This window comes from Helicoverpa zea, chromosome 11, assembly GCF_022581195.2.
Source record: "Helicoverpa zea isolate HzStark_Cry1AcR chromosome 11, ilHelZeax1.1, whole genome shotgun sequence".
Taxonomy (NCBI): domain Eukaryota; kingdom Metazoa; phylum Arthropoda; class Insecta; order Lepidoptera; family Noctuidae; genus Helicoverpa; species Helicoverpa zea.
In genome coordinates, this window is record NC_061462.1 from 1,886,253 (window position 1) to 1,913,330 (window position 27,078).

The following is a 27,078-nucleotide window of genomic DNA, read 5'->3' on the forward strand; positions in this document are numbered from 1 at the left end:
CCCACCGACTATCAAATAAACGTCAATTGGCTCGGAATTTTAATGGAATTGAATTAATTGAAACCACCATATACCATCTACAACTATTTATTGACTTGATGAGTGTACAAAAGTTACATAAACGTGTCTATACTTAATTCTATAGGGACTAACTGAACAGTACATTAAATCATGATAAAACATTATGTATGGCAGTGTGACGTGGCGGGCGTATGTCGATATTCTAGTAACATAAGAATTGACACAGTCCAGTGGAAATGAACTCAATACGCCTAACTTAATATCTATTATGAACTCGATAACTAAGCAATCTAATCTATGATGCAAAACAAGTGTTGGATTACAGTTGCGTTAGTTTTCTGTTGGCACACCCCATGATGTGTAACAAGGTCTCATACATAGATCGAGCCCACTATGGGGCGCGTGTGACATACAAAATTATATCTTAACACTAAATACTGCAAAGTCGTTAATTGGAAGTAATAAGCATGTGGGAACGTGAATATTCTACATACAATAGGGTTGTCTACAGTGTCGTGCCGATAGCCGGCAAAATAGATAGTGGAATGAAATGGTGTTGAACCATTTTTATCAAGGCGCCCGGGCCCCGGCGCTTATCTAGCGAGGTGCAGTGGGGTCAAATGTTAGCGAGCACTATTGTTACTGCCCTTTTCACTAACTAATGTAATAATAACCCAATACTAGTGCACACTTATCAGGACAATTTGCTTTGTGATAAATACTCATAAAATTACTTTGATAAATGTTATCCGCTTTTATTCATGTTTTAACAAATAATAGTGGCAGCTCAACTGCTTCGCCCCTTTACGATAAAGCGTGAAGTGAAACTTGCACGTATTTTATACTGTGTTTTATATAAAAACATGTTATAATACAATGGCTCCCTCATAGTTAAAATTGAATTGTTAACGTGTGATTTTCGGGAAATCCACAATATTTTCCTCTGTTAATATACGTATATAGTATAATGACATAAATATTGTTAATACTACGTAGTTGATTTTAAAACAATATTCATAAGTCGTTGAGGCGGAAAACGTGATAAATAGGTACCTAGGTGTCCACACATTCTGACATACGGTAAAGCATAGTCCTGGACGGATTTTTTACCATTAATCTTAATTAATAAGTTAATACTATTATGACTAGTCTAAGTGACTATTATTCTTATATTTTTATTATAAAAATTTGCATAAATAATCACACAATAGAATATATCAAACTAAGAAATCTTCACATTATAATTATTATGTTTTTATGAACACATGTAATTATTTATAAGTATGACGTATCCCGCTAATCCAAAACAATGATGTAATCGTCACAAACATGCAAATAACTACGTTTTATTAACTCTGGATGCACAAAGAACATTCAATGACAATAATTAAATATTAGATTTTAGGTAGTTAAAATAAATGACTAGACAACATCACATAAACTAAAGCTTAGAATTTTGAATAATTCGGCATGATATAAGTAGTTATTATAATATTTTTTTAGTTTTTTCTTTAAGGATCGATGTTTTTGCGAAGTTCTAATGCAATAAATAAAGTATAAAAATATACAGCAAATTGAGTTTAGAACACAAAAACTTTATCGTTGTTAATAGTTTTTTATAGGAAAGTAAATTAAGAAATAATATGACTAGAAATCACGAAACAAGTACACACCATCACCGATAAACTAGATTATTACTGAGTCATTTGAGTTTAAAAAAAATCGCTTCCTCCATATTTCCGGTCTTTGAACTGACCTCGGCGTGAATCATCGTTCAAGACGCTTTGACTCATGCGTGTTATCAAACAAATCATTGCTAAATGACAAATGCACTCCGTCTACATTATTCGTGAATATTTAGTGCATTACCCCTACTGAGAATAATCTTCGTTTCGTACAACGTACAGAAGCATCCAATATTCCAAATAGATTCATCCCAAACTAGTGACATGTGGTGTTGTTAACTCGAATAAAACTCACATGCCGAACAAATGAAATTTGTAAACATGCGTCCGATATGAGACAGGCAGTGATGACGTCACACGTTTACCGATAACTACAATGGCATTCAGCAATACTTTTACTGATTAACGATGTCGTAACAACTTTCAAGTTTTTGGGTCCATCATAAATGAGGCCACTTTTTCGACTCGAAGATTACAAAATGTTTTTTGTTCTCTTCATAAATACTCGCCCTCGCGAGTCCGCAGTCCATGCCATATTTGTACTGTCGAGTTTGTCCAATTTTCGAGCAACACTAAAAATAGACATCGCTGGAAGTCGAAAAACTGGTGATAAACACTAGAGGATAGGAATAACATCGGTGTCACCTATTGTATCGATTTTATCTGCTAATTTTACACGCAGCCAGTTTTCCTATAATAGAAACTTGAAACTACACGGCTGGTTATAAATTACACCATCTGTATTCCTATTGTGTGTGTTTTTTACACAATGCTCGAGTTGGCAGTTCATTATTGGTAAATATCGGCTTGCTGCGGTGCCGGTGTTTATTTGGACGAGTCGTAGCTGTCGTTCAGCGGCGGAAGACTATGGGTGAGCGTGCTGTCCAGCTTTCTGGCTTCGTGCTCCAACGTGTACGAGTCTAACGCTGGGTCCTGGGGAGCAAAAAAATATATATATTAAAGGAGTAAAGTACAGCAAGATTTCTTAGGAGGTGCTGGACAATATTTCCAATGTACTATTTACGAGAATTGAATTACAAATATTATTTCAGGTTCTTGATATCTCCCTCATCATTAGATGTTCTGATAGGTATCTATTAATCTTCAAACCTTCGCTACTTAATTGTTGTAGGCAATTATCTGTAACCTAGATAGGTATAAGTACCTACCTTCATACATATCCAAATACTTAGGTGCCTACCTATCTGCTACATTGCAAAGTAAAATATTCTACATCAGAATTGTTTTTCTCGCGCGTAATCGCGCAAAAATGTTGCCGTTGCTGCATGCCCAGCCCGCGTCATACATTATGAGACATCATCTCGAGAATTACGGTAATTCCTTTTATTGGGATTGACGAATCAATTAACCTTCATATCCACATAGATTTTTACTGGACCTGTTTTAGGTAGGTACCTACCTAGGAACATTTACGAAAGTTGGTTGGGACCACATAACTTCCGTAGGTAGGTAAAAGAAGGTATCTAAAATATTGAACTGCAGGTTGAGATATGTACCTTGTAAGTACCTATCAAGGAATTGGACAGCCATACATCGCCAGAATATTTTTTATTGCCGAGCTGCAAATTTAAAAGACCAAAACAGAGCTGAAAAATACAGTGGTTTCCTGCATTGTCATGCCGATGACATTGTGAAAACATCCAAACATACATTGATTCGTTTCTTGAAATCGTACAATTTCTTTGAACTAGGTACTTGTAGGATAAGTGGGACATCATTGCTATAGTAGGTACTTACTTTCAGAAGATACGATAAACTCACAAAATGTATGGCTAATAGGACAGGGAGTCACTAGAGACAATATGGACGAGTCATATGCCAGACAGCCTTGAACTGTGATAACATGATTTGTCACCTTTTAGTCTGAACTTACAACCCATCATACCGAGGCCATTCAAGGTGGACTTCATGAGTCAGTTTGCCGTTTCATTACGCCATCCTAATTCAAAGCTGGCATTATTTACCTATTAATTAAATGCTAACACTATTTACCTAAAAGTAAGCTGTACAATTTTTGTCACAATGAACCAACTAGCCCTAGGTAAGGAAATATTTCAACCTCAATATCTGCAGAATTGTAATCTGTCTGTACAACAAGAGTACCTACCTAATTCCCAACTTAGGATAACTTGGAAACTCTAGTGATTGGCAGATCTTTTATTATGGGAGCCACTCAAGTTCATTCTGGACCACTTCGTGTTCCAGAAAATTCCACAAAACTAACTATAGTTTTTTTTATAATGTTTCAAGGATTGGCCTACGTAAATAGCCATAGATATGGTAAATAATGCGTCGTTTTGTAACGTCATGTTCCAGTTATTTTCCTGGACTTATTATCAGCCTTCCAGTAAATATATGACAAAACGCACATATCTACCTACACATGTTCCGTTAAATAGTAATTAATAATATTTATTTGCGTATAATAAGTATAGCAAATAGAAGGTTACCAGAATACCTACCAAGTTTATTTTCCGGTATTTGCTTATGAATATGGGGAAAATTATGGCAATAACAGTAAAATAGATTCATGCTATAACATTTTTAGCAGCCCTGTGGCAAAGGATTATCAAACGTATCGATGTTCTAATATTCTTTAGGTATGCAAAAAAAAAACAGTAGAGATTTGATACATAATAAGCAAAAGAAGGGAATAATTCAGGCGCAAAAAAATAAAGCTGTTTTGACAGAGGTAAATGAGGAAGGCCTATTTAGCAAAGGACGTCCTATGGCAGAGTTGATAACGATCATCAACTTACGTAGAAATTAAAAACCGTGATATAATTGGGTCATTTAGCTGAAATTGACACACTGAGAACTTCGTATATAGATGATCTCTTAAAGAAGACATAATCAGACGACAGAAAGAAAAATATTATTTACAATTAATAAAGCTACCATATTACTGTGATTTACGCTTTACTCATTCAATTACGCAGTATGAAAAGGGTATTTATTTTCCTATTATTCTGAGGTCACAAAGTACTAACCCAGTCAGTCCTGATGTAATAATTTGACTGACACAAGTGCAAGGGAGCACTGATTCAGGCCGTGAAACCATTCATGTGTTTTACTTAGAAAATTGTATTATTGAATGCATTTTCCCAGGAATTTTAATTGAAGGAGGATAAGTGTTATAGCTGCATAAAATGCATTAGCGTTATACTTACCTACCTTTATTGGGTTTATCTATTGCCAATTGGCATGACTTATTACTTATTATTAACCGACTTCCTAAAAAGGAGGATGTTCTCAATTCGGACGTTTTGATAAATAAGGTGGCTAACCTAAATGAGAAAATAGTAGCAAAATTATATTTAGACTAGCTTTTGCCCGCAACTTCGTTCGCGTGGAATAGTGACTACCAGCAGATTTTTGATTTGACCAATAGATGGCGCTATATGTCCGGAATAATTTTATTTTTTTTTGTAATAAAAACTATCCTATGTCCTTTCTCAAGTTTCAAACTATGTCTGTACCAAATTTCACACAAATCGGTTCAGTAGTTTAGGCGTGAAGAAAAGACAGACAGACAGACAGACAGAGTTACTTTCGCATTTATAATATTAGTTTGGATAGCTGACTCCATTTTTACCATTATATACAAGTTCCAAGAACCAGTTTTCGCCTCTACATATAGGTTCTATAGGTAAATTACTATGCTATCTCTATATATGACAGGTAGCCTACTATAGTTCGGCCATTCAGAGAATGCGTTCCTGACACGTCGCGATTGAACTGACGACGTAACTTTGCAATGGCGTTGCAGTTACGATAAAAATATTTTTGCTGGTTGTTTACCGTTTTAACAATTGAGGAGCATTAAAACAACATTATTATATCAATAAATCAATGAATGTTATAATTTTGTGCCAAACTGAGTGTCAAATAACTTGGTAAACAATATTTTTCTAAATCTATACTGCGCTATTACAAGGTTATGTCAGCGGTTTATATTTTGTAGTGCTGTGCTAAAAATAACAGGCAAGTATCGTAATCTGTTCTTATACAGTTATAATATAAAATAATACGTTTTGATTTTCTTTTTAAGAATTGGAAAATAATGAACTATAAGACTTAATTATAACGTTTATGAAATATAAAAATAAAACTATGACCAAACCGCATTTTTATACTTAGATTAAAAATGGTAACCCCAAATGGCGTTATGGGCCGCCATTTTGTGACGCTAAAACAGTCGTCCGTTGTCGTTTCGTGCGCATAGACCACGTTTTTCAAGTGTTTTCGATCTGTTTTTATTTGATTACCCGGCTTTTGTTAGACCGAGATATCAGGATTGATTCTGTTATTGATAATAATATAATTATACATGTAGGCGAAGATGATGATGAAGACACCACCTCCTCAAGCAAATCGGAGTCTGATTAATATTCTGTTCGCACATTCAATTCAATGTACTTGTAACAAAGAATAAATAAAACAATTTTATTATATGAATATTACCTTTTTTTGGTTTCCACTTAAATAACTAAAATATAAAACAAATGATTCCGCCAATTTAAAACGAAAATAATCTTAAAATAATGCGGCGGTTCATTTTGAAGGAACGGTAACGAACTCAGTGTTATGTTGTGCCCATCACTAGTCGTGACTGGAACGCATTCTCTGAACGGCCGAAGTATAGGCAGGCAGGCTAGGTAGCAGGTAGACTAACAAAATATTTCTAACACATAATTATGGAGATAGTACCTCATCAAGTCGTGATAATGTCTGAACTTCAACTGATAACATACCTTTGATAACCTTATCGCTGTTTGATTTGACCGATTGTATTGCGATACAGACTGATTTTAACGCATTTTTGCAGCTGGCAGATAGATTTTTCTTGCATTTTTCGTTGCCTGTCATTCTTTTGGTGGGTAGGTACTGTTGTTATGATAATGTGTCGGTGCAACTGACACTTTATCATCACCTGTTACATTTAATAAGATGGAATATCGTAAGTTACAGCACGCTTTGTGAGAAACGGGAAGGACTGCTGGATTGCCTTCTCGGGATAGAGGATAAGTTTCATACCTAAATTTCTGAGGCACTAGTCAACTGGGCAGTAAAATACCTTACCTTGGTTCTACATTGACGTATGTCGAACAGTTATGGGACAGAATTCCTATAAGGAGGATTAGAAAACGTCAATATCAAAAGCCAACACTGAGCTTGCAGCGGCTGCAGCTGCGTCGATGTGTGCCATGACCTTTAGGCAGTGGTTACCTGTGAGACAGTCCGCAGCGAGTCCCCGAGAGCTGAGCGCAGGCGCTGCACGTCGCGGGCGGCGCGACCACTACGGGCTATGTACGCTTGCCGACGACGGATCTCCGCTGTTAGCTGTGACCGAAGTTGGGAAGCCTGTTGAAAGAAAGCATAATTTTAATGTAAATCTTAAACACTGGTACTCTGCCGCATCCGGTTAGACTGGAAGCCGACCCCGACATAGTTGGGAAAAAGCTCGAGAGATGATGAGTGAAAATCTTAAACACTTTAAGAGGTCATAAGTAAATAAAATATATGTTTTAATACTTGTAGGCTAGCCATACCTACACTACGGACAGATCGAACAGGGGCCCGATTCTCCTTAGTTAATAATGTCAAAATCGAATAGAAATTTAATCGCAATATGATCGCAATAGCTGTTTTAACCATATCGGGCATTCTGCTACTAATATAAGACCAATCGTATTCCAACGACATTCGATTGGTCTGCTATTTTGGTCTATACGGTAGTTTGTTCTACAATCATATTGCAATTGTAAATCATTTGCAGACAAAATGATTCATTATTGAATGACAGAAAAAGTTAAAAACGTTTATTTCAAAGAAAAAACAGCGGTATCCACATACGCTTCAATCAATATCTAATATTAATATCTAACTATTTTATTTGAAAGAGAAATTGAGCAGTTAAAACATGCATTGCAGTGCAAACTGCAACAGTATTATTCCCCAAACATTAGGTAGGTATGGTACAGCAGCATTCTATTTTCAGGATACATGACCAGGTAGAGGTGGTAAAAACTAATATTTTACCTATTGAACATACATTTTAACTATTAGATGTTATCCAGCGTAGCGTAGGAGCTACTGCCCGTACTGGGATAAAATATAGCCTTTGGCACTGAAGAACATTGTAGCTATTTATCAATGAAAGAATTTTGGAAATCCGACCAGCGGTTCCAAAGATTACCCCCTACATACAAACTTGAAAATTTTACCTCTTTATAATATTTATACAGCAATTTTACTTTTTTTTCTTAATCTAGTTAAAGTAAGTGACATAATGGGCGGACTTATCGCTGAGAGCGATATCTTCCAGACAACCTTAGGATGGATTGAGACGATGAAAAAGATTATACGGTAGGCAGTTAGGCAAAGTGTACCCTTTCTCCTGCAATTTGCGTAAGTAACATATAAGGTGCTTTAATATTACCTGCCAGGACTTGAATGGGGGGTAGTATTGCGTTTATAGATTACAATAGTAAAGATAAACAATTCATTATTTGTCATAATTTTTTTCAAACAAAAAAAATACGTATAAATTTGACTTAATTTATTAATTTAAAACCATCCAGTAGAGTTGCGCGTTGCCATTCTTGCAGAACACATAGAAAGAGATAGCAGTTGTTTTCATTGACGAAGCGACACTACACGCGTAATTTGTGAACCACGTTATGCAGAGAAGAGCCAATGTAATTTAACTTGTTTAATGTCTCAAATTTAATTGACTGTTCCGGGGAACGAAAATTCTTCATTATTGTAATCTATAAACGCAATACTACCCCCCATTCAAGTCCTGGCGGGTAATATTAAAGCACCTTATATACCTATAGATTTCACTCACAAAAGCATAATTTCTTAACTGACCTGTGACTCCAGCCTCATAATCTGCTGCCTATAGCTGGCCTCCTTGCTCTCCAACAGTCTCTCGGCTTGTAACGCGGCTTGTCTATAATGTTCCACATCGCCTCTCCGTGAAGGAGATACGCTGGATAAGTCGGATAAGTACCGGGTTCTAGCCATTACTAGTTCTGCCTCCTGGGGGAAGAAAGTCATTGAGTTAGTTATTGAGAAATTAGAGTGGTCTTTAACCGAAATCCCGACAGAAAGTCGGTCTTCCATCAAGATTTGTTATCACTATCTTAAGTTTTTTTTTTACTTTTTTAAGTTCTCATCATCTTTCCATCTTACTTAAGAGACGACAATAAAAAATATTTGAATATGCAAAAAGAAATCTTTTACAGTTTCCCAGCTACGGTAACCCTCTAACAAACAGACTATCTTTTCGAAAACCCAAACAGTGCACAGATCCATCCTGTACCTTATCCGCTAACTCTTTCTCCAAGCGTCGTATCTTCATCCTGAGCTCCCTGTTCTCCAATTCAATAAGACTGATGTCGGTGGTAAAACCTTTGTCCTTGCATGGAATGTTGGCTGAGTCTTTATAACCTCGCGTTGTTGATGAGTCCTTTGTTGAATCTGGACCTAGGTGCAAAATATTGAGATTTCATTTAATTAAGTATAAGGTATCAGAAAGGATGGCTAATAAATTAACTCTAATCTCTTATTGGCGATACGTATGCAATAGTTAAGGTTCGTGGAAGAGGTGGCTATCTACGATAGATATGTAATAGTTAAAACTAGGTTCATGGAAGAGGTGGTTTGATAAATATATTTTTTCCCCTTCCAGTAAGAAATTGATATTTTTTGTAGACTAGAGGGTATTTTATAATTCAAATATGTTCTAGCACATTACCATTGGAGCTTACAGTTTTGGGATCGAATATTTAAAATAGAATTTCTTCCTTTAACTGAAGATTTTTACATAAAGCCATTGTTTGTTTGAAATATAAAACAGAACAATGGAATTTGAGATAACACTGAAATACAATACCTTAGGTGTGGTACTAAAAATAAAATGATATCACACCGTGTCTGCATTATTAAATGTGACATAATAAAAAAAAAATACATATGTACGACAGAAATTATTTTAAGAATGTATGATGTAATTGCAAAGTTATTGTTTAAAAATACGTGATTATACTAAAGCACGTTTTGTAACCGTGCTGCTGAGCTCAAATTGTTTTGGATCGAAGCGATATCAGATCAGATATCGACCGATTTCATGCAGTCGCTGCACAGGAGGTTGGTAGTTAAAGGCAGCTCGCTTCCAAAACGATACTTTTAAGATGATTTTCGGAGCCGCAAAACTATTGTTGGATGTTAGCGGTGCAGCGGTGGTAACGACCACATGCGTGTAACTGTTCCCGCAAATTAGTTGCGAAGCGCCATTAAGTTTATATAGGTACCCTTTCTTTTTGATATGAAATCATCACCCACTGTGGGTGCACCGTGAAGGAGTAACAGACCACCAGGGCCTTGGTAACTCTTTCGAACAATCCCGCAGCCGGCAGGCTTTGGCCCTGATGAGCCCACATATTGGGAGGTATTGGACTATAGGTACCTGAGTCTACACTGGGGTTTAGGACTATATACTATAGGTACCTGAATCTAAATCAGAGTAGTAAACAGTCTTATCCCCGCGGTCGTGGCTCTTGCTGCGCAGCGCGGGCCGCATGCGCCGGTCGGCCTCCAACTTTCGCACCGTGTCCTGCAGGACTTCGCACTTGGACTTCAGTTCAGATCTGTCCCGTTGTAGTTGGTGTAGTTCGCGTTCGAGCTCGCTGTCTGTATTGCTTTCTTTGCCGTCCCATGTCGTCATGCGGAGTTGGGATTCGAAGGCCGACCTTTAGGAAAATTTAAATATAAAGAAATATTGTTGAGTTTATCTTGTATGCTAAACGAAATACTTTACGCATGCAATATGAAGAAATTTTTCATGACATAACTGGTCAGGGGCATCGAATGAATTCGTAGTACGCTAACCACGGGTTTTTACACAAACATTTATTTTCGCAATTATACAGATTAATATTTTTGTTCCGTTACACCAAAATTAGATTTCAAAATGGCGGAACATATTTTCATTTCTTAAGGATAAGAATATTTCGATTTACATATAATGCTAATTTAGAATTAATCACCACAACATACCTTTGCACTTCTACATTCGCTAACTGGTTAGTGAGTCTGTGCACTTGGTCTTCTAGTGAAGAGTTGAGTCTCTTCATCTCTCCTAGCGCTGCCTTGGCACTCTCTAGTTTCTCTGTTAGTACCCTGCGTTCGTTCTCACAGCTCGCTAGAATAAATATCATGTCATTGTAGATTCAACTTAGAAGGGCGTAATAGGTCAGCTAAATGCTCGAGAACTTCACTCTAAAATAGAATAGTTTCTGATACATTAAATCTGAAGAGTAATAACTCCTGTGCATTCAGGTATTGAGATCAAAATATCAAAATCAAAATAGTGTTTATGTGGAAGTTATTATTTTAACTAATTGGTGGCATCTCATAGCGAAAAGTAAGCTATCAAATTTAAAAGTTACTTTTTTCAAAAGTCTGTTAGAGACCTTCCGTCATGGGCCTTTTATGTACCAGGGCCGCGGTATCTCTTTCGAACAAAGTCTGTTAGAGACCTTACATACAACTTTTTAGGTTATTAAAACAATGACCCCAATTTCCCATAAATAATGTTATATACACAGCAATTCAACTACAAAACAAAAAGTGGGATCCAACAGCTCAAATATGTATACTCACAAACACTCTTCTGTATCTGCCTCAGCTTATCAACAGCATTATGTTCATTATTCTTTGCCTCGTTCAACTGCCTCGTGACCTTGCCGAGGTCGGCTCGCAGCTCCGACTCGGCCGTGGCTGCCTTTTGTAAGGCTGTTGATAGTTGTTCTACGGTACCCTTGAGGGAGGTACATCTGTCTTCTAGTTGGGCGATAGTGCGGGTGTAACCTTCGCAACGTTCTTGTAGTTTCTGTAAGGGAATTGGAAGATTTTAGATTAGTGTTTAAGAGTTTGGAAAGAGTAGACATTAAAATGGCTTTGGAGTAAATAAATATTTCGTTTTGATAAGTTTGAGAATTGATGATGGAAGTTTACTTAGAAAAGTCAAAAGTGGAGATGCTGCGTATATCTTTGTCAGTATCAAATTTTTTTTCCGCAATAGGCTGGCATATTGGCGACAATACTTTTTAAACTAAAAGATGTGTTAACATTTAAAATAAAACTTTTTCTTGCGACTTCATAGTTTTGCATGCAAAAGTCAAAGTCAAATCATTTATTTAATTTAGGCCTTTACAAGCACTTATGAACGTCAAAATTATAACTAAGTTTGATTCTAGTTGCCCATTCCAAAAGTAGCTTCCTATGGAGAAGAACGGGCAAGAAACTCCATGGTTACTCTTTTTAAAAATAATATGGTATTACAGTTTGTATGTATTGATACATACAGTAACAGCATGCGAAGATCATGTAGAATCGCAAATGAGGATAAAATGACAATTAAAATGCTACATGGTGTTCACATTTACAGATTGGTTTATATTTTGGTACAAAGTTACAAACAAATAATCAAAAGATTAATACAATTTTACTTGCTGGTGTAATTTTAATTTGTTAATTAATTAGATTTTGTCAGTATGTCCTATGGAGCAGGACCAGCATGTTTCCAAGCATTTTTATCTTGAATGTAATCTTCTAATTTATAATATGCTTGCTTACAAAGTGTGGCTTTTATATGAGTTTTAAACCGCATGTCATTCAGTTCCAGAACGTTGTCTGGTATTTTATTATAACATTTGACACAATATCCCATGAAAGATGTATGTACTTTAGATAATCTAAACTGCGGGATAGCTATCTTATTTTTATTTCTAGTGTTATAATTATGTCTATCACATATTTTATCAAACAAATGTAGGTTTTTCCTAACATACATGATATTTTCATAAATAAATTGGCAAGGTACGGTCATGATATTAATGTTTTTAAACAGTTCCCTAAGAGATTCACGACCACGTAAGTTGTACATAGCTCTGACAGCTCGCTTTTGCAAGATAAATATGCATTCAATGTCAGCAGCTCGTCCCCACAGCAGAATGCCGTACGACATGATGCTGTGGAAGTAACTAAAATATACCAGTCTAGCTGTTTCTACGTCCGCTAGCTGCCTCATCTTTCTAATAGCATAGGCGGCCGAGCTAAGACGACCCGCAAGAGATGTAATGTGGGGTCCCCACTGTAGTTTTTTGTCAAGAGTGATTCCCAGGAAAACTGTTTTATTTATAAATTCTAGTTTTTCACTATTAAGTATAATGTCACATTCACTACTTTTTACATTTGGCAGTGAAAATCGAATGCATTTTGTTTTTTTTTTTTTTCATTGAGAGCCAAGTTATTTGCGTTGAACCAATTTTGAACCTGGAGAATGGAATTGTTTACGTCGTCTAAGGTACGTCTACGTCGATCAATATTAAAAATAAGAGAAGTGTCATCGGCAAACAACACCATTTTAGGTTGATTATCAAATAAGTAGGGCAAATCATTTATGTAAACTAAAAAGAGGAACGGACCTAATATAGATCCTTGTGGTACGCCCATTGCCATCACTGAACCTCGTGAATTTACGCCGTTTACTTGAACTTTAAGTTGCCGACCATTCAGATATGATTTTAACAGCTGGAGAGAAGAATCTTTTATTCCGTAATGCTCTAGCTTTCGCAAAAGCGTTTCGTGATTTATACAGTCAAACGCTTTTGAGAGATCGCAGAAGATTCCAATAGAGTCTTCAGCTTCCTCCCAAGCCTTAAAGATGTGCTTCAATACCCTTCTTCTATCTCTGCCTACAGCTGATACCTAGCAGCATCTACGCAGCAGCTCACGCTATGTTTTGTGGCGAAAATAATAGTTTAAAAAAACTAAAAAACACGCTTTTTATAGAAAACCGAACTAAAAAATAGAAAATAAATTTTAATGAATTTAAATTAAGAAAATAGTGTTAAAAATTTCAATGAATATAAATTAATAATAGTGTGAATAAAAAAAAAAATATTTTATTAAAAAAAAGCGTGGGGCGCATGGTGTCAATGGTTATAAATATTTTATTGACAGATATGAGTAGAGTGATTTTCATTTCGATAATATGTTAAAAAGCACCCCACGCTTTTTTTTATATTTTTTATTTGATGAAAATTATATAAATTAACAAAAATCATATTTTGCAAATTGAAAAATGGAATAATTTTATCAAATTAGTGTATTGTCATCAGTCCTCAATAAATCTACAAAGTTTGAACGAAGTCTGGCCGTTTAAAGTGGGTCAAAATCGCGCCCAAAGAAGTCGGTTACAAACAAACATACAGGTGAAACTAATAAAAAGCGTGTAAAAATGTTTAACGCGAACTATAACGTATTTGATGATACCTTCAGTGCCTGGTCGCGGTCCCGCGCGGCGGCGGCGGCGCGCTGCACGTCGCCCTCCAGCTGCGCGCGCCGCACGTCCAGCCGGGACGCGCGGCCTGCGTACAACAAAAATCATTTATTCAAACTTAACAGCACAACATCACTTTTCGAACGTCAAAAGAAAATTACAAAACGCCCACCCTTCACCACTTCCTATGTGTTGTTGCTGGGAAGAAGAAGTGGCGCAACAAACTCCCCAGCAACACATGTCTGTCTGTAGGTTAAAAGAACCTTTCAACAATGTTAAGAGAACATACAACAACACGATGTACTACTGCGGGTATACCATATGTTCATTATGATGATACATACCTTTGAAAATACACAATAAATAGAGAAGTAATACTTTTTCATCTCACCATGTCGGAAAGAGGAGCCCCTTCGATATCCGAGTGCAAAAGCCATTTTTATCACTAGAGCGGCAAAGTGATTTGAATTTAGAATATCGTGTGCAATACTCCAAGATTTCCTCGATGAAGTGGGATGAAAAATTACGTGTTGCATTCGAATACATTTTTTTTTTTCATTTGTGCTCTTTTGATTCCCTCGCTATCGCTCAGAATTCAAATTTTTGAAACAGCAACTTTGCACTCGTGTATAACAAATTACTATCCAAACTAATATTATAAATGCGAAAGTAACTCTGTCTGTCTGTCTGTCTGTCTGTCTTTCTGTCTGTCTGTCTGTCTTTTCTTCACGCCTAAACTACTGGACCGATTTGTGTGAAATTTGGTACAGACATAGTTTGAAACTTGAGAAAGGACATAGGATAGTTTTTATTACAAAAAATAAAAATAAAAAATAAAATTTATTACGGACATACAGTGCCATCTATTGGTCAAATGTCGAGCTGTTCCTATGCTCCGTAGATAGATGGCGTTTATCGCGCAATGGTGTCATTACACGTGTTCGGTTCATGTTATTGTTTTAATTCATCGGAAAATCCATCAGAAAAATGTAAATAAACAGTAAAAAGGTGTAAAAAAATTAATATTAATATAATAAAAGTTTTACTACAAAGAAAATGCTCTAACGGAGTATAGATAATTCTATTAGTACTACGCGCAATGGTGTCGATCGTTACACGAGTTCGGTTCATGTTGTTTTAATTTGGTACAGACATAGTTTGGAACTCGAGAAAGGACATAGGATAGTTTTTATCCCAAAAATCCTGCGGGAGCGGGAACTTCTCAAAAATCCCGCGAGATCGAGAACTATGTGGGTAAAACCAAAAATCTGCCGGAAGTCACTATTCCACGCGAACGAAGTCGCGGGCAAAAGCTAGTGTATTATAAACGTAATTTTAATCAAGATAACTGCATACACTGCTACTTAAGTAAAAAAAAAAAAAAAATAATGGCGGGACTCCTTTTCACACACGGTCGGTTAGCCCCAGGGTAAGTTATTAATTAACTTGTGTTATGGGTGCTAACACAACTGATAAACTACATATAGCTACATATATACATATTTATAAATACATATCATAACACCCAGACCACGGCCAACAAGCATGCTCATCACACAAATGTCGATCGAACCGGGAATCGAACCCGGGACCTCAGATTGGCAGTCCGGCTTGGTGACCTTTGCGCCACAGAGGTCGTCATAGTAAGCTTTACACTTAAAAACAATATGTACCAGAACACATTTAAAACGAAAAATACTTATTTACCCTGGCGACAATACTTACTATCCTTCCGCTTCGTCAGGATAATGAAGAGACTTTACTTTCTATTGTCTAACCCCCGCACTCAGAGTTATTTAATGGTCACTTATAAGACATTCCTTAGTGAAGGATTTCTCTGTCAATCCATCATTAAAGAATGGGAGTAGTTATTAAACGTCTCTGAGTGCGGGGGTTATTCCAATACAACGTACCTTCAGCCGCAGCAAGCGCTTCCCGGAGTTGTCCTACTTCTTGTACACGTTCCGCTAACTGTACTCGCAGATTATCGCCTTTGTTCTGTCAACAACAACATTAATTATTTGCATATAGTACTATTTTTATTATACTCAAAATAAATGTAAAAAAAAATCTTACCTCATTCTGTACTTTCTCTTCCGTGACAGACGCCAACGTAGCTTCAAGACTGGTAATCTTGTCTCGCAAGTTGCTGATCTCCACTGTCTTACTCTGCACTGACTCATTCTGAAATAAATCGTTCCTGTTAATTCAATAGTCAATTTATTTTGACAAAGCTACTCTACTACTTTCCGAAAGCCAAGTAAAAGAACACAGGAATAAAAAAGGTTTAGAACTGGAGTCACAGCTACAGGACAAGGATATCGCCTTCATATACAAGCTGTTGATTTGCATTTGTGCCATACTTCAGGAGGAGGACATTAAATACGTAAATAATCGATTGGAATTACAGTAGACGGGAAATAGCTAATATACACTGCTTTTTTTTGTCATTGTAATGTCGTAGTATTTCAGAAGTAATCCAATTTTATGAATGAAATTTATGAATAATCGGTACGTATGCTTCGTGTTTGCGTTTGTGTGAGGGCGCAGCACGGTTTTAAGGCCAGTAACACACACGCCAAGTTTAAATACGGCTAGATGACATTGACGGAATTCCGAAAAAAAAAAATTAAAAAAAAATACGTACCAATTTTTTTGTTGATTTGGGTCGAGAATCATTAGCATAATTACGTCCTTGAATATGGCACGGATACAAATCAACAGCTTGTATATCATGGTTATCGCCTTGTTTACGTGTATAGTTGGTCCGGACCGTTTTGGTGTCTTACCAAGACTCCTTTTACTCTGCCCGTGCTTGTTGTTGTTAAAAATATACCCTAAATAAAATAGGGCATGCGCTAAGCAGATTGCTGATTGCTGGTGACCGACTGCAGCTGGTTGTCACTTGCACAGTGACAGTACAGTACACATTACCAGAGCATTGAGCTGCGCCTCCTTCTGTCCGTACGCGGTCTGCAGCCTCGCCTTCTCCTCCTGCAAGCTGCGCAGGTTGCTGGTGACCGACTGCAGCTTGTTGTCACCCTTGCCTTGCTGTTCACAGGCATCTTTGAGCTGTTTCTTTAGCATGTTCACTTGTGACTTGAAGTCATCCTAGAAAACAGAAATATAAATTATATTCATCGTTACACAATATGAAGGAAATATTAACCAAAATACAGTGTAGACGGTGACTAACCTTCTCCCGTTCAATCTGGCAGACATCATGCATCAAGTTACGCATGCCTTTCTTAACCAGTTCTGGGTCCACATCTATTATCTCGTTGCGATCCTCGGAATGGTCGCGTCCTGAAAATTGTGATATTTACAATATTGTAGACAAAATAATAGTTATTGTATTAAATCATAAAAATATTATTCTACATGTGTACACCTGTAATAGGCTTAGCAAACTAGATTTTTATAATATCTTATGTTTTTTGGTTTTATTGTTTGTAATGCTGTTGGTGTGCCAGTAAATAATAAATAAATCATCAATCAATTTGTTATTGAGCGATAGTACGCACGTGCCGCAAAATGGCACTTTATTATTGTAATTTGTAGATTCACCCTAGGAAGGGAAACGCCCGCAACGTCGCTTCTTTTCCTGGTGTGAAGCGGTTACAGTTTGCTGAATAGATCCAATTCCATAGATTTTCAAGTTATAATGTGGGCCGATCCCGGCGGCACTGCAATGCCGGGCCGACCCGTGACGGGAGTGGAGCGAGCCCCGAACATCCCGTCAGTTTACAAAAATCAGTTTAATATACTGGTCCCTCAGTGAGGGAACTTTCAGATATTAAGCTGAAAAGAACAGATACTACACTTTGATCTTAGCCAAAAGGCCGAGAAGCGATACCGAACCAAAGTAGCGAGCGAGGGTCATTCAATGGCGGAGAATCTTAACACCGCGATACAGAAATGAGCGTGAATTGTACAGCGCCATCTATCGAGCTTGATGGTAAACTTTACTTGTCACTTATGTGAAGGGTTCCGTTCCGCGGTATGTCTGCTAAAACCTGTTTTGGGTATAACGCGTTTACCTGTTTTTAAACTAGTTTACTGTCCTTAAGTTACAAACAGGTCCATCACGCAAAAGAATGAAGGCATGAAGGTATTAAAGTTTCTTCGACCAAAACATTTTTTTTATGACGGCCTGTGGGTAAAATGATCATCTTCCTGATAAGTATTTTTGTATTTTAGTGTCACCTTATCTGCTTGATGTATTCACAAAATATGTGTTTTAAAAACACCTTAACAGATCTCTGGTATCTAAACTCTTTTGCAAAAAAAGCGGGCACCTATGCGAAATCTTAGTTTTAAGGACTTTACGTGTATTTCAAAGGGTTTTAATGATTGTAGTATGTTTCTAGCATCAAAAGGGTTAGCCATTTGTATTTACCTAATGGTATGGTATCTACCTGGGCGGCAAACTGGCTGGGTATATACGAAATAAAATTTTTGTTTTTGTACTTTTTTTGTGTATATTATCACATTATCATCGTTTAGACGTTTCTCAACTACGTTGGGGTCGGCCTCCAGTCTAACCGGATGCAGCTGGGTACAATAAACTTTTTTCTTTTTTTAAGATTGGTTGTCAGACTTTCTGGCTTCGTTTTGTACAATAAATGTTATTTCCATGCACTGACCTCTATGCGGGCTGTATCTCCTGGCGGGGCTGGCGAGGCGCTTCCTGGTGGCGGCGTGCACGGTGCCGTCGGGCTGCACGCCACAGACCCGGCGCAGCGCATGCGCGATGGACGACAGCTTGGCTTCCGCCTCGCGCTTGCCGCTCTCGCACTGCGAGAGGGACGCTTCTAGGGCTCGGCAACGACCCTCGCTGCCGCCCAGACGAGCCTGTACATAATAATACGATTATTTTTATAGGAAAAAAAATGATACCAAAATACATATTAATAAAAAATATTATACACTTGAAGAAAATGTTTTCTTATTTATGTAATAGTGTTGTGGGCTATTAAGAATGCAGAATTGTCTTTGGGGCCGTCCATATATTACGTCATTCTAAATTAAGGGGGGGGGTCTGCGGATGGCGGTAAATGATACATGGGGGGGGGTGTCTCGAAATTGACGTCATTCTTATTTATTTATTTATAGTTTATTGTTCACGTGCAAAAATATTATTTCTAAAATGAAATTTCTTCCAGCACACCTAGTAACTCCATGGGAGTTATCAAAAAGTAAAAAATACTTTTATATTATATTAGTTTTCGCCCGCGGTTTTTCCCGCGTCCCGTAGCCGGATGGTGACAAAAACTTCCTCCAACAACAAAAATCCTAAAACCTTCTCCCGGGTCTAAGTTACCTCCCCTCTAATTTTCAGCCAAATCGGTCAAGCCGTTTTCATGTTATGTCGTGACAACGGAAAACGGGTTTCATTTTTATATATATAGATTAAATATATCAATGATTATTGCCAAACTAAAAATAATAAAAGGTGATTCTATAACCAAGTGTTTTAATCAAATAATACCCTATTTTTCTCAAATCTGCAATGTTTTAATTTTGTCAAACTGGTAATGACGTCAATTTTTTGAGAAGGGGGTCACTAAGAATTGACGATATAGGGTTTGAAGAATTGATTGTAGGGGTCTAAAATCTGAAAATATCGATGACGTAATTTATGGACGGCCCCTTTTTAATATCCTTAGTTCCTAAAAATCTTTTCATTCATTCTTTACGTTAATTTTGTTGAGGTGAAGCTATACATAAAAAAAATATCAACAAAATAATGTAATTTAAAATAATAATTTTTGGAAACTTTTGTATCGAATCATTTTAAATCGTCCTATATTAATTGTGAGAAAATTAGACAGATATTTTTTACACAATTATTTTCTTCAATTATAAAAAGCATGCCATACCTTGAGTTCCTGTATCTGCTGCGTGGCGTCAGCGAGGCACACCTCGAGGTTATGTTTGAGTTCTTCTAAACGACGCTCCTTCGACCGACAGTCTTCTAGTCGTAGGACTAACTCCTGAAAATGTTAAGCACCCAATTAGTACATAGCTTTTATATGTTGGTAAAAATTGGAGATTTCGTTCAAAATTACCATAAAACAAAAAAAAATATTTTTGAGAAATATCATGCTGAATCAAACGCTGCAAAAAATCTCGGAAATCTCATGTGATTTCCAGAATATACAACGGCGGTCTATATACTGTACTAGTCTAGATCAGGGTGATGGAGAAATAGAAGTGGAAGATGCAAGTTTGTTTTAAACAATTTTGTAACTTTTTCTCAAGGCACTACCCCTTCTCGTAGACTTTGCCTTTAAATTGAAAAGAATTAATTTGTCTGTCAGTACATACCTGGTCCCTAGCTCTACAGGCCTCCTCCAGTTCAGCAGCCCGCTGCCTGCAGGCGGCCAGGTCGGCGCGGGCGGCGCCCAGCATGGCCTCCAGCTCGGCGCCGTGCCGCCGGGCAGCGGCCGCGTCGCCGGCACAACGCTCGCGTTCTTCGCTCTCGTTTTGTAGTCTAAAACACAAAAATAACAAATTGGAAAATCGGCGGAATGATAGACACGGAATGAGGACACGTGGTCTTTATTGCACACTGATACATTTAATACACAAAGGATACAGAAAAATTATCAACAACGTTGAGTTTACCCTAATGTAAATTCCAAGTAAAGAAAAAAACAATCTGGATTTCCTAAACCTTAACAACATTTAACAATAAATGAAGACGTGTTGAAACGCAAGCAAACTATTATTTGAGGGACCTTACCTAGACTGCAACTCTTTAATATCATGATTAGCCTGCTCCAAAGCAGCTCGTTCTCTCTTCAGCTGACTCTCAGTGGCCTTCAGCTCTCGGGTGACATGTTCCCCGCCCGTCTCACTCTCCTTCAACATGGTTTGTACGCGGGACAGTTCTAAATCGAGGGATGTGCGGTTTTCTTCGAGGCCTGGAAATTATGTCAGTTTGAATCATAAAAAGGTTGAAAGATAAGTACACCGCATTGTTACCAACCGACCCGCGTGTGAAACACCATTATGGTAGGCAAACTGTAGATATAGATAGAGGAAAAAAAGGGGAAAGTTCAAAATTAATGTAATGAGAAGCCAGCTGTAAAATGGAACTAATAAAACATACTGAACAATTGCTGAAGTCAAAATCACGTTCAAGAATAAATATAGTTGAGCCGTAATTTCTTTATATTAATATTACTAAGCTAAAGAGTGGAGTGTTCAGCAGTGGACATCCTATGGCTGAGATGATGATGATGATGAAGCTAAAGAGTTTGTTTGAAAGCGCTAATCGCAGAAACTACTGGTCCATTTTTTTTTTCAGATAGCCCACTTCTTAAGGAATGCTACTTATGTACCCAGGTGAGGGACGTTGTTCCCTCTACAGCCTGTAGCCAGTAGCCAGAATCTCACCAGCAATCTTATGATAAGCCTCGTCCCTGGCTCTGGCCGCCTCTCTTCGCTCGTGCTCAGCTCGCTTGACGTGGTCGCGCAGTTCGCGACAGCTGCTGTTGTACTTGTCCGTCAGTTATCCACTGTGGATAGTAATAGACTTACCAGCAATCTTATGATAAGCCTCGTCCCTGGCTCTGGCCGCCTCTCTTCGCTCGTGCTCAGCTCGCTTGACGTGGTCGCGCAGTTCGCGACAGCTGCTGTTGTACTTGTCCGTCAGTTATCCACTGTGGATAGTAATAGACTTACCAGCAATCTTATGATAAGCCTCGTCCCTGGCTCTGGCCGCCTCTCTTCGCTCGTGCTCAGCTCGCTTGACGTGGTCGCGCAGTTCGCGACAGCTGCTGTTGTACTTGTCGCGTTCAGCTATACAGTTCGTTAGCTGGCGACGGACGTCCGTCAGTTCCTTGCGCAGACTGTCCGATTCGTTCTCCACTGTGGAGTCAAAAATGTAGATGACAATAAATATATAGTTAAATAAGTTGAATAATTTAGTAAATCAAGTCATATTAATGGAGTACTGTTTTGTCAGTGGATGTAAATTTTGTTTATCAATCAAATTATTGCAGGGACTTGCAAGTTTTATAGCGTAAAACTTCAAGTTCACATGACTGTTAAATGCCATTAAAATGCTTTTAAATATGCATATAAACCATTTAATTTTAAGAATGTGCTTACTTCATGTAGACTGACTTTAAAGACAATGAAAATTGTTACCAAAAAATTAAACAAACCAAGCATACGCGATATTAGAAACTCACATAAAAACAAGCTAAGAAGCTGATATTGCAAGCATACTCACACTCTTTCAACTTCCTCATGGTCTCCTGTAACTGTGCATACGCATTGTCATACTTGTCTTCAGCCAATGACAATTGGGCGCGGATCTCGGTACATTCGCGCATAACCGCCTCCTTTTCTAAGTGTAGCTCCTTGATGCGGTTCTCGAAGCGGGCGCATTCGTCTTCTGCTGTGGCCCTGAATATAAGTTATTTTTTTAATTTTGTTAACAAATTTTTCGAAAAGCATTTTGATGACACTAGGCAATATTATATCTTGGGACACGGTAGAAAGCTAGTTACAGATATGGTACAAATTAATAATGTACACCCCTTGATTATATTTTGTTGAAAAAGGGGGCGCAATAAACATGTGCAGATAACCAAAAACCATAGCGTCGGCCAGCAGTGAAAACCTCGGATGTCTCATTTCCTCGAAAAAAATATATTTGTTCTTTGGATTGATAAACTCGGTAAGCACAGATTACTCTAGCAAGCTTTCGAATCAGCTACTCCTAGCGCCATTTATGACGTGGTATGAGAACCTATTTCAAAATAAGATCCGCCATTTTCGTCTGAGTAACTTGCCAGTGCGGTTAATAATAGCATTATTCCGGATAAAAAAATAATTTATGTATTTATTTATTTAATTAAAAATCTATAAAATCAAAAGGTAATATAATATCTTCCCCACTCATACATTTTTTGTCAGTAGAAGGTTTTGTCGTCCTCCTGTAAAATTTTGTTATAAACACTTACGAGGTTTTCACTGCTGGGCGACGAAGGGCGCAATTTGACAGTTGTAAGTCATAAACTTAATAAACTAACATGTAATTGTTTCTCCTGACCTATCTTTATTGAGATAAGAAAACCTAATGCGATCAAAAGTCATATCTTTCTCCGGTTTCGTCTACTTCAAGGGCATTTGGGCATCCAGTGAACGCTAACTCCACAAAACAAAAATATTCACGTGAAAGATAAAAAGATTCCTTCGAGCCGGATTTGAACCAGCGACCTATGGATATCAGTTGCATTACATCTACAGTCCACCGCTCTACCAACTGAGCTATCGAAGGCATGAGAACACGCGCAAAATACGTTATTACAATGTTGAATGTTAAGTAATCGGTGAAAGTTAAGTGTGGTCTACTTTATCGTACGCATAATGACCTTGTTTAATGTTATTTATTTTATTTGTACATATGTAGGTACGTTCGAATTTGTAATTAATAGATTATTGTTTATAATAATGACCATTGTATTTACTCATTTTTTTTCTGGTGTATATGATAAGGTTTTAAAATTATTTTAATTCACAGGTTTTATTTTGAGGAGCATGTAACCATTATATTATGAGGTCAAAGTCCTTTATACAACTGGGCCTATTTCACGTAAAACATAGATCACAGAGTTTTATAAGTAGTAAAAGATCTGCTGTTCATCGCGAAGGACTTTCATGGTAATGGCGAAATACTGGACTGCTTTAAAATAATTTTAGTACAAGGGTAGAGAGTTCTGTTTACTGTGTACGCAGGTGCGGGAAGTAGTTCCCCCAGGAAGCAGGTGAAATCACAGAGAACAGCTCATCAGCAGCAGGTTTGAATATAAACATGATAACAACTAACTTAGCCTCATCCAGCCTGGTCTTAAGCGCGGCGATCTCATCCTTCAGCTGGTTGACATAGGTGCGGTCCTGTTCGGCTCGCGCATGCGCGTCGCGCCGCACTCGCTCGAGCTTGTTCTGTTCGAGGTCGAACGCTCGTTTCGCTTCTTCTAGACGTTCTAGAAGAGCTTGCTGTTCTTGGTGGGCTGGAGATAGAGAAAGGTATTACTTGATTTAGTTTAAATTGTGATAGTAGCTTGTAGTATAATAATTTTATGAGCTCTTGGCTAAGTCTAAGCGGCGCGGATCATTCGACCATTAGGTTAAGCAGCGCCTGGCACGGGTCCGAGGATGGATCATCTTGACATGAAGAGTTCTTTTGTGCTTCAGAAGGCACGATATACTGGTGGGTACCGGCTGTCGTTTGAACACATTTGGTAGTCATTACGGGTAGTGAAAAGCCATAAAGTCCGGCACGCAGTCTCGCCAAGGGGTATTGTATTGGGTTGCCCGGGTAACTGGGTTGGGAGATCAGACAAACAGTCGCTCCTTATAAAACACTGGTACTCAGCTGCACCCGGTTAGACTGGAAGCCGACCCCAACATAGTAAGGAAAAAGCTAAGCAGATGATGACTTTCAACTTCCTTTTTTTATCATCTAATTTGCCTACAACTTCTAACTTCCTTTTTTTATTATCAATTTTGCCTACAACTTACAACTTCATTTTTTATTACCAAGTTTGTCTTGGCATGTAACTCACCCATAAGTAAAGCCTGCTGCTTATCATTCTCAGCCCTGAGCATGGCTTCATCGTGCTGCAATATCAGCTGGTCCCTCGCTATGAGTAACTTCTTCTCCCTCTCTCGGGCACCCGCCTCGCATGATTCTTTCTCGCTGGTTAGTGCCGCTATGGTCTGGCTGAGCTTGTGTTCGAGAGCTTGCCGGAGTTGTTCCTGTGGGTATTAGGATAATAGTTATACCCGTTAAAAATTGGCTTAAATTGTTCAACAGTGAAATAATCTACGTTATATAACTGTTCGTGATAAGTACTTTATTTCATTCTATGACAGAAAAGTTTCATTCCATTTGATTCCACTTTGATATATGAAACAGCCACCAGTAGACATACGTTTACGGCCGTGCGGACACTACAACATGTACTGCCAAACTTCTACATACTTTATATGAGTATGTATTAATGCCCGACACAAATACATACCGCTATTGAAGTTTAAACCTTTAAACAATAATACAATGTATGTATGTGTTACAGTATTTACAACATTTGAAGTATACCACAGCTACGACACGTATCGAGTCAACTTATGCCACACCGCTAGAGACTGCGGCCAGGCCATGACCCCTGTAAATATCCAGTCCCTATAACCTACCTTCTCCTCCTTTAACTTGGTGATATTCTCAGTAGTAGTGCGGTTGATGTTAGATATAATCTGCTGGTACTCTGCCTCCTTCTTGCCGGAAGCCTGCGACATCGAGTTGCGAGTGTCGCGGAGTTTGCGCTCGCTGTTCTCCAGGTCTTTTGTGAGGCGGGCGATTTGACCTGGGAAAATTATTTGAAGTGAGTATAGGTCGGCCATAATACAGCTTTGATAATCCAATAACTAAAAATAATAAACCTAAATGTCAATAAGTATATACAATAGCGGTACATAACACCTTTCGGCCAGAAATCTTCCTTGAGGACCTTTTCAAGAGCATGTGCCGGAACCCGCACCACGAACGACTTAAAATTAGTGTTGTGACGCGGCTCCAACCTCTCGACCCTCAAGGTCCAGTTGGTCTTAACATGCAGATAATCCACGACGACCGCGATGAGAATAAGTGAAGCACATAAACGGCAATATATTATGTCGAACCTGGTACGCGGTTTGGTGCCATGCGCATGCGCAGTAGTGTTTTGTTCTTACATTTGGAAGGCTGCGCAGTTACTGGCAGTTAACTTTGGAGGGGCAAAGTTATCTGACGTGAATTGAAAGTGGTGCTAACATATCTTGGCATATTTTTATGCATACCTTTATAATTCTCTTGCTGCACTAATGTCTCTTGCAGCTCATGTTCGAGCTTGGCCCTCTTGTTGTCAGTATCTTCCAACATGTTAGCCGTGTCGAACAGGACTGCTTCTAAAGCGTCCTTCTCTGAACGAACTCCTGCTAATTGTTCTTGTAAGTGATGCTTGTCTTTTTCGAGGCTGTCTATTAGAATCTGTTGGGACAGGTAATATTAATTTAAATAATGAAGGTATTTTTAAGGTTATTAAGCACCTGTTTTGTATTTATAAGTTAGTCTTTGTTTCATTGAAATTGGTTCAGCCAATCAAAAGAAAATAAAATGAGTTCAAGTAGTAAAATATCACAACACAATAATGGTTATAGTGATACACGTGATTATAATATTGATAAGAGCGGTGATTACTATTGCAGTGATGATGATGGTGAAGGAATAAAGGTGATAGAGGTGGTGTTGATAATAGAAGGTGAAGTGACAAAGATAATGAGGATGATGATTACAATGGCGACGATGATGATGATGGTGATATTGTTCATGAAAGACGGTCATGATGATGGTGATGACTACTAGGGCGATGATGATGACATTGGTTGTGACGACAGAAGGTAGTCATGATGACGTTGATGAAACATTAATATTAATTTTCAGTATATTCTTATCCAAATAAACGATATGTATCACAAATAGTTGATTTATCACAAGCGTTGTAGGGATCGTGAACATTATTATTCTGTTAAAAAAATACATAAATGTTACAGTTTTTGACAACACTAAAATAATTTTGGACTTCAGAAAAATAATAAAGATAGGACTAATAATTCTTACCTGTTTCTCTTCCCCATCTTTGACATGATCTTCTAAAGCTCTGTTAATTCTACCAATAGTCTCATTGGCCTGTTCCAATCGCTGTTGTAGGCGTATGATCTCTTCGTTAAGTGTATCTTTCTTGCGAACCATCGCTGTTAGCTGGGAACTTAGTTCGCCTCGTTCCCTGTGTAATAAATATTAAAAGATCATGAAATATAATTATTGAACAGACAAGCAAGAATATGGAAGGAGAAAACTTTCTACGCTGACCACAAAATTGTCATAAGGGTAGGAGCATGATAATGGCATGAAATACAAAACTACTTTTTTACGCT

The 27,078-nt window shown here is 37.8% G+C and overlaps 1 protein-coding gene and 2 non-coding genes across 3 annotated transcripts in view; all 3 read right to left on the minus strand.

Moving 5' to 3' along the window:
* Nucleotides 1-71: 71 nt before the first annotated feature.
* LOC124634284 (rootletin) overlaps nucleotides 72-27,078 on the minus strand; it is a 37,437-nt gene continuing 10,430 nt past the window's right edge. Inside the window, exons 15-37 of the mRNA XM_047169772.1 lie at nucleotides 26,762-26,927; nucleotides 25,942-26,131; nucleotides 25,300-25,469; nucleotides 24,669-24,861; nucleotides 23,930-24,113; nucleotides 22,328-22,503; nucleotides 21,775-21,960; nucleotides 20,831-21,011; nucleotides 20,413-20,578; nucleotides 19,965-20,078; nucleotides 18,729-18,936; nucleotides 17,279-17,388; nucleotides 17,017-17,193; nucleotides 16,159-16,266; nucleotides 15,996-16,080; nucleotides 14,076-14,170; nucleotides 11,400-11,628; nucleotides 10,794-10,938; nucleotides 10,245-10,486; nucleotides 9,058-9,221; nucleotides 8,604-8,774; nucleotides 6,957-7,091; nucleotides 72-2,639 (exon numbers count right to left, since the gene is read on the minus strand). Coding sequence (XP_047025728.1) covers nucleotides 2,532-2,639; nucleotides 6,957-7,091; nucleotides 8,604-8,774; nucleotides 9,058-9,221; nucleotides 10,245-10,486; nucleotides 10,794-10,938; nucleotides 11,400-11,628; nucleotides 14,076-14,170; nucleotides 15,996-16,080; nucleotides 16,159-16,266; nucleotides 17,017-17,193; nucleotides 17,279-17,388; nucleotides 18,729-18,936; nucleotides 19,965-20,078; nucleotides 20,413-20,578; nucleotides 20,831-21,011; nucleotides 21,775-21,960; nucleotides 22,328-22,503; nucleotides 23,930-24,113; nucleotides 24,669-24,861; nucleotides 25,300-25,469; nucleotides 25,942-26,131; nucleotides 26,762-26,927 — 3,703 coding nt within the window. The 3' untranslated portion in view covers nucleotides 72-2,531. The remainder of the gene's footprint in view (nucleotides 2,640-6,956; nucleotides 7,092-8,603; nucleotides 8,775-9,057; nucleotides 9,222-10,244; nucleotides 10,487-10,793; nucleotides 10,939-11,399; nucleotides 11,629-14,075; nucleotides 14,171-15,995; nucleotides 16,081-16,158; nucleotides 16,267-17,016; nucleotides 17,194-17,278; nucleotides 17,389-18,728; nucleotides 18,937-19,964; nucleotides 20,079-20,412; nucleotides 20,579-20,830; nucleotides 21,012-21,774; nucleotides 21,961-22,327; nucleotides 22,504-23,929; nucleotides 24,114-24,668; nucleotides 24,862-25,299; nucleotides 25,470-25,941; nucleotides 26,132-26,761; nucleotides 26,928-27,078) is intronic.
* Nucleotides 17,744-17,936, minus strand: LOC124634790. Its single transcript, XR_006984924.1, has one exon. It is a non-coding gene; the product is annotated as a U2 spliceosomal RNA (small nuclear RNA).
* Nucleotides 23,292-23,380, minus strand: Trnay-gua. Its single transcript is given in 2 exon segments — nucleotides 23,292-23,327; nucleotides 23,344-23,380. It is a non-coding gene; the product is annotated as a tRNA-Tyr (tRNA).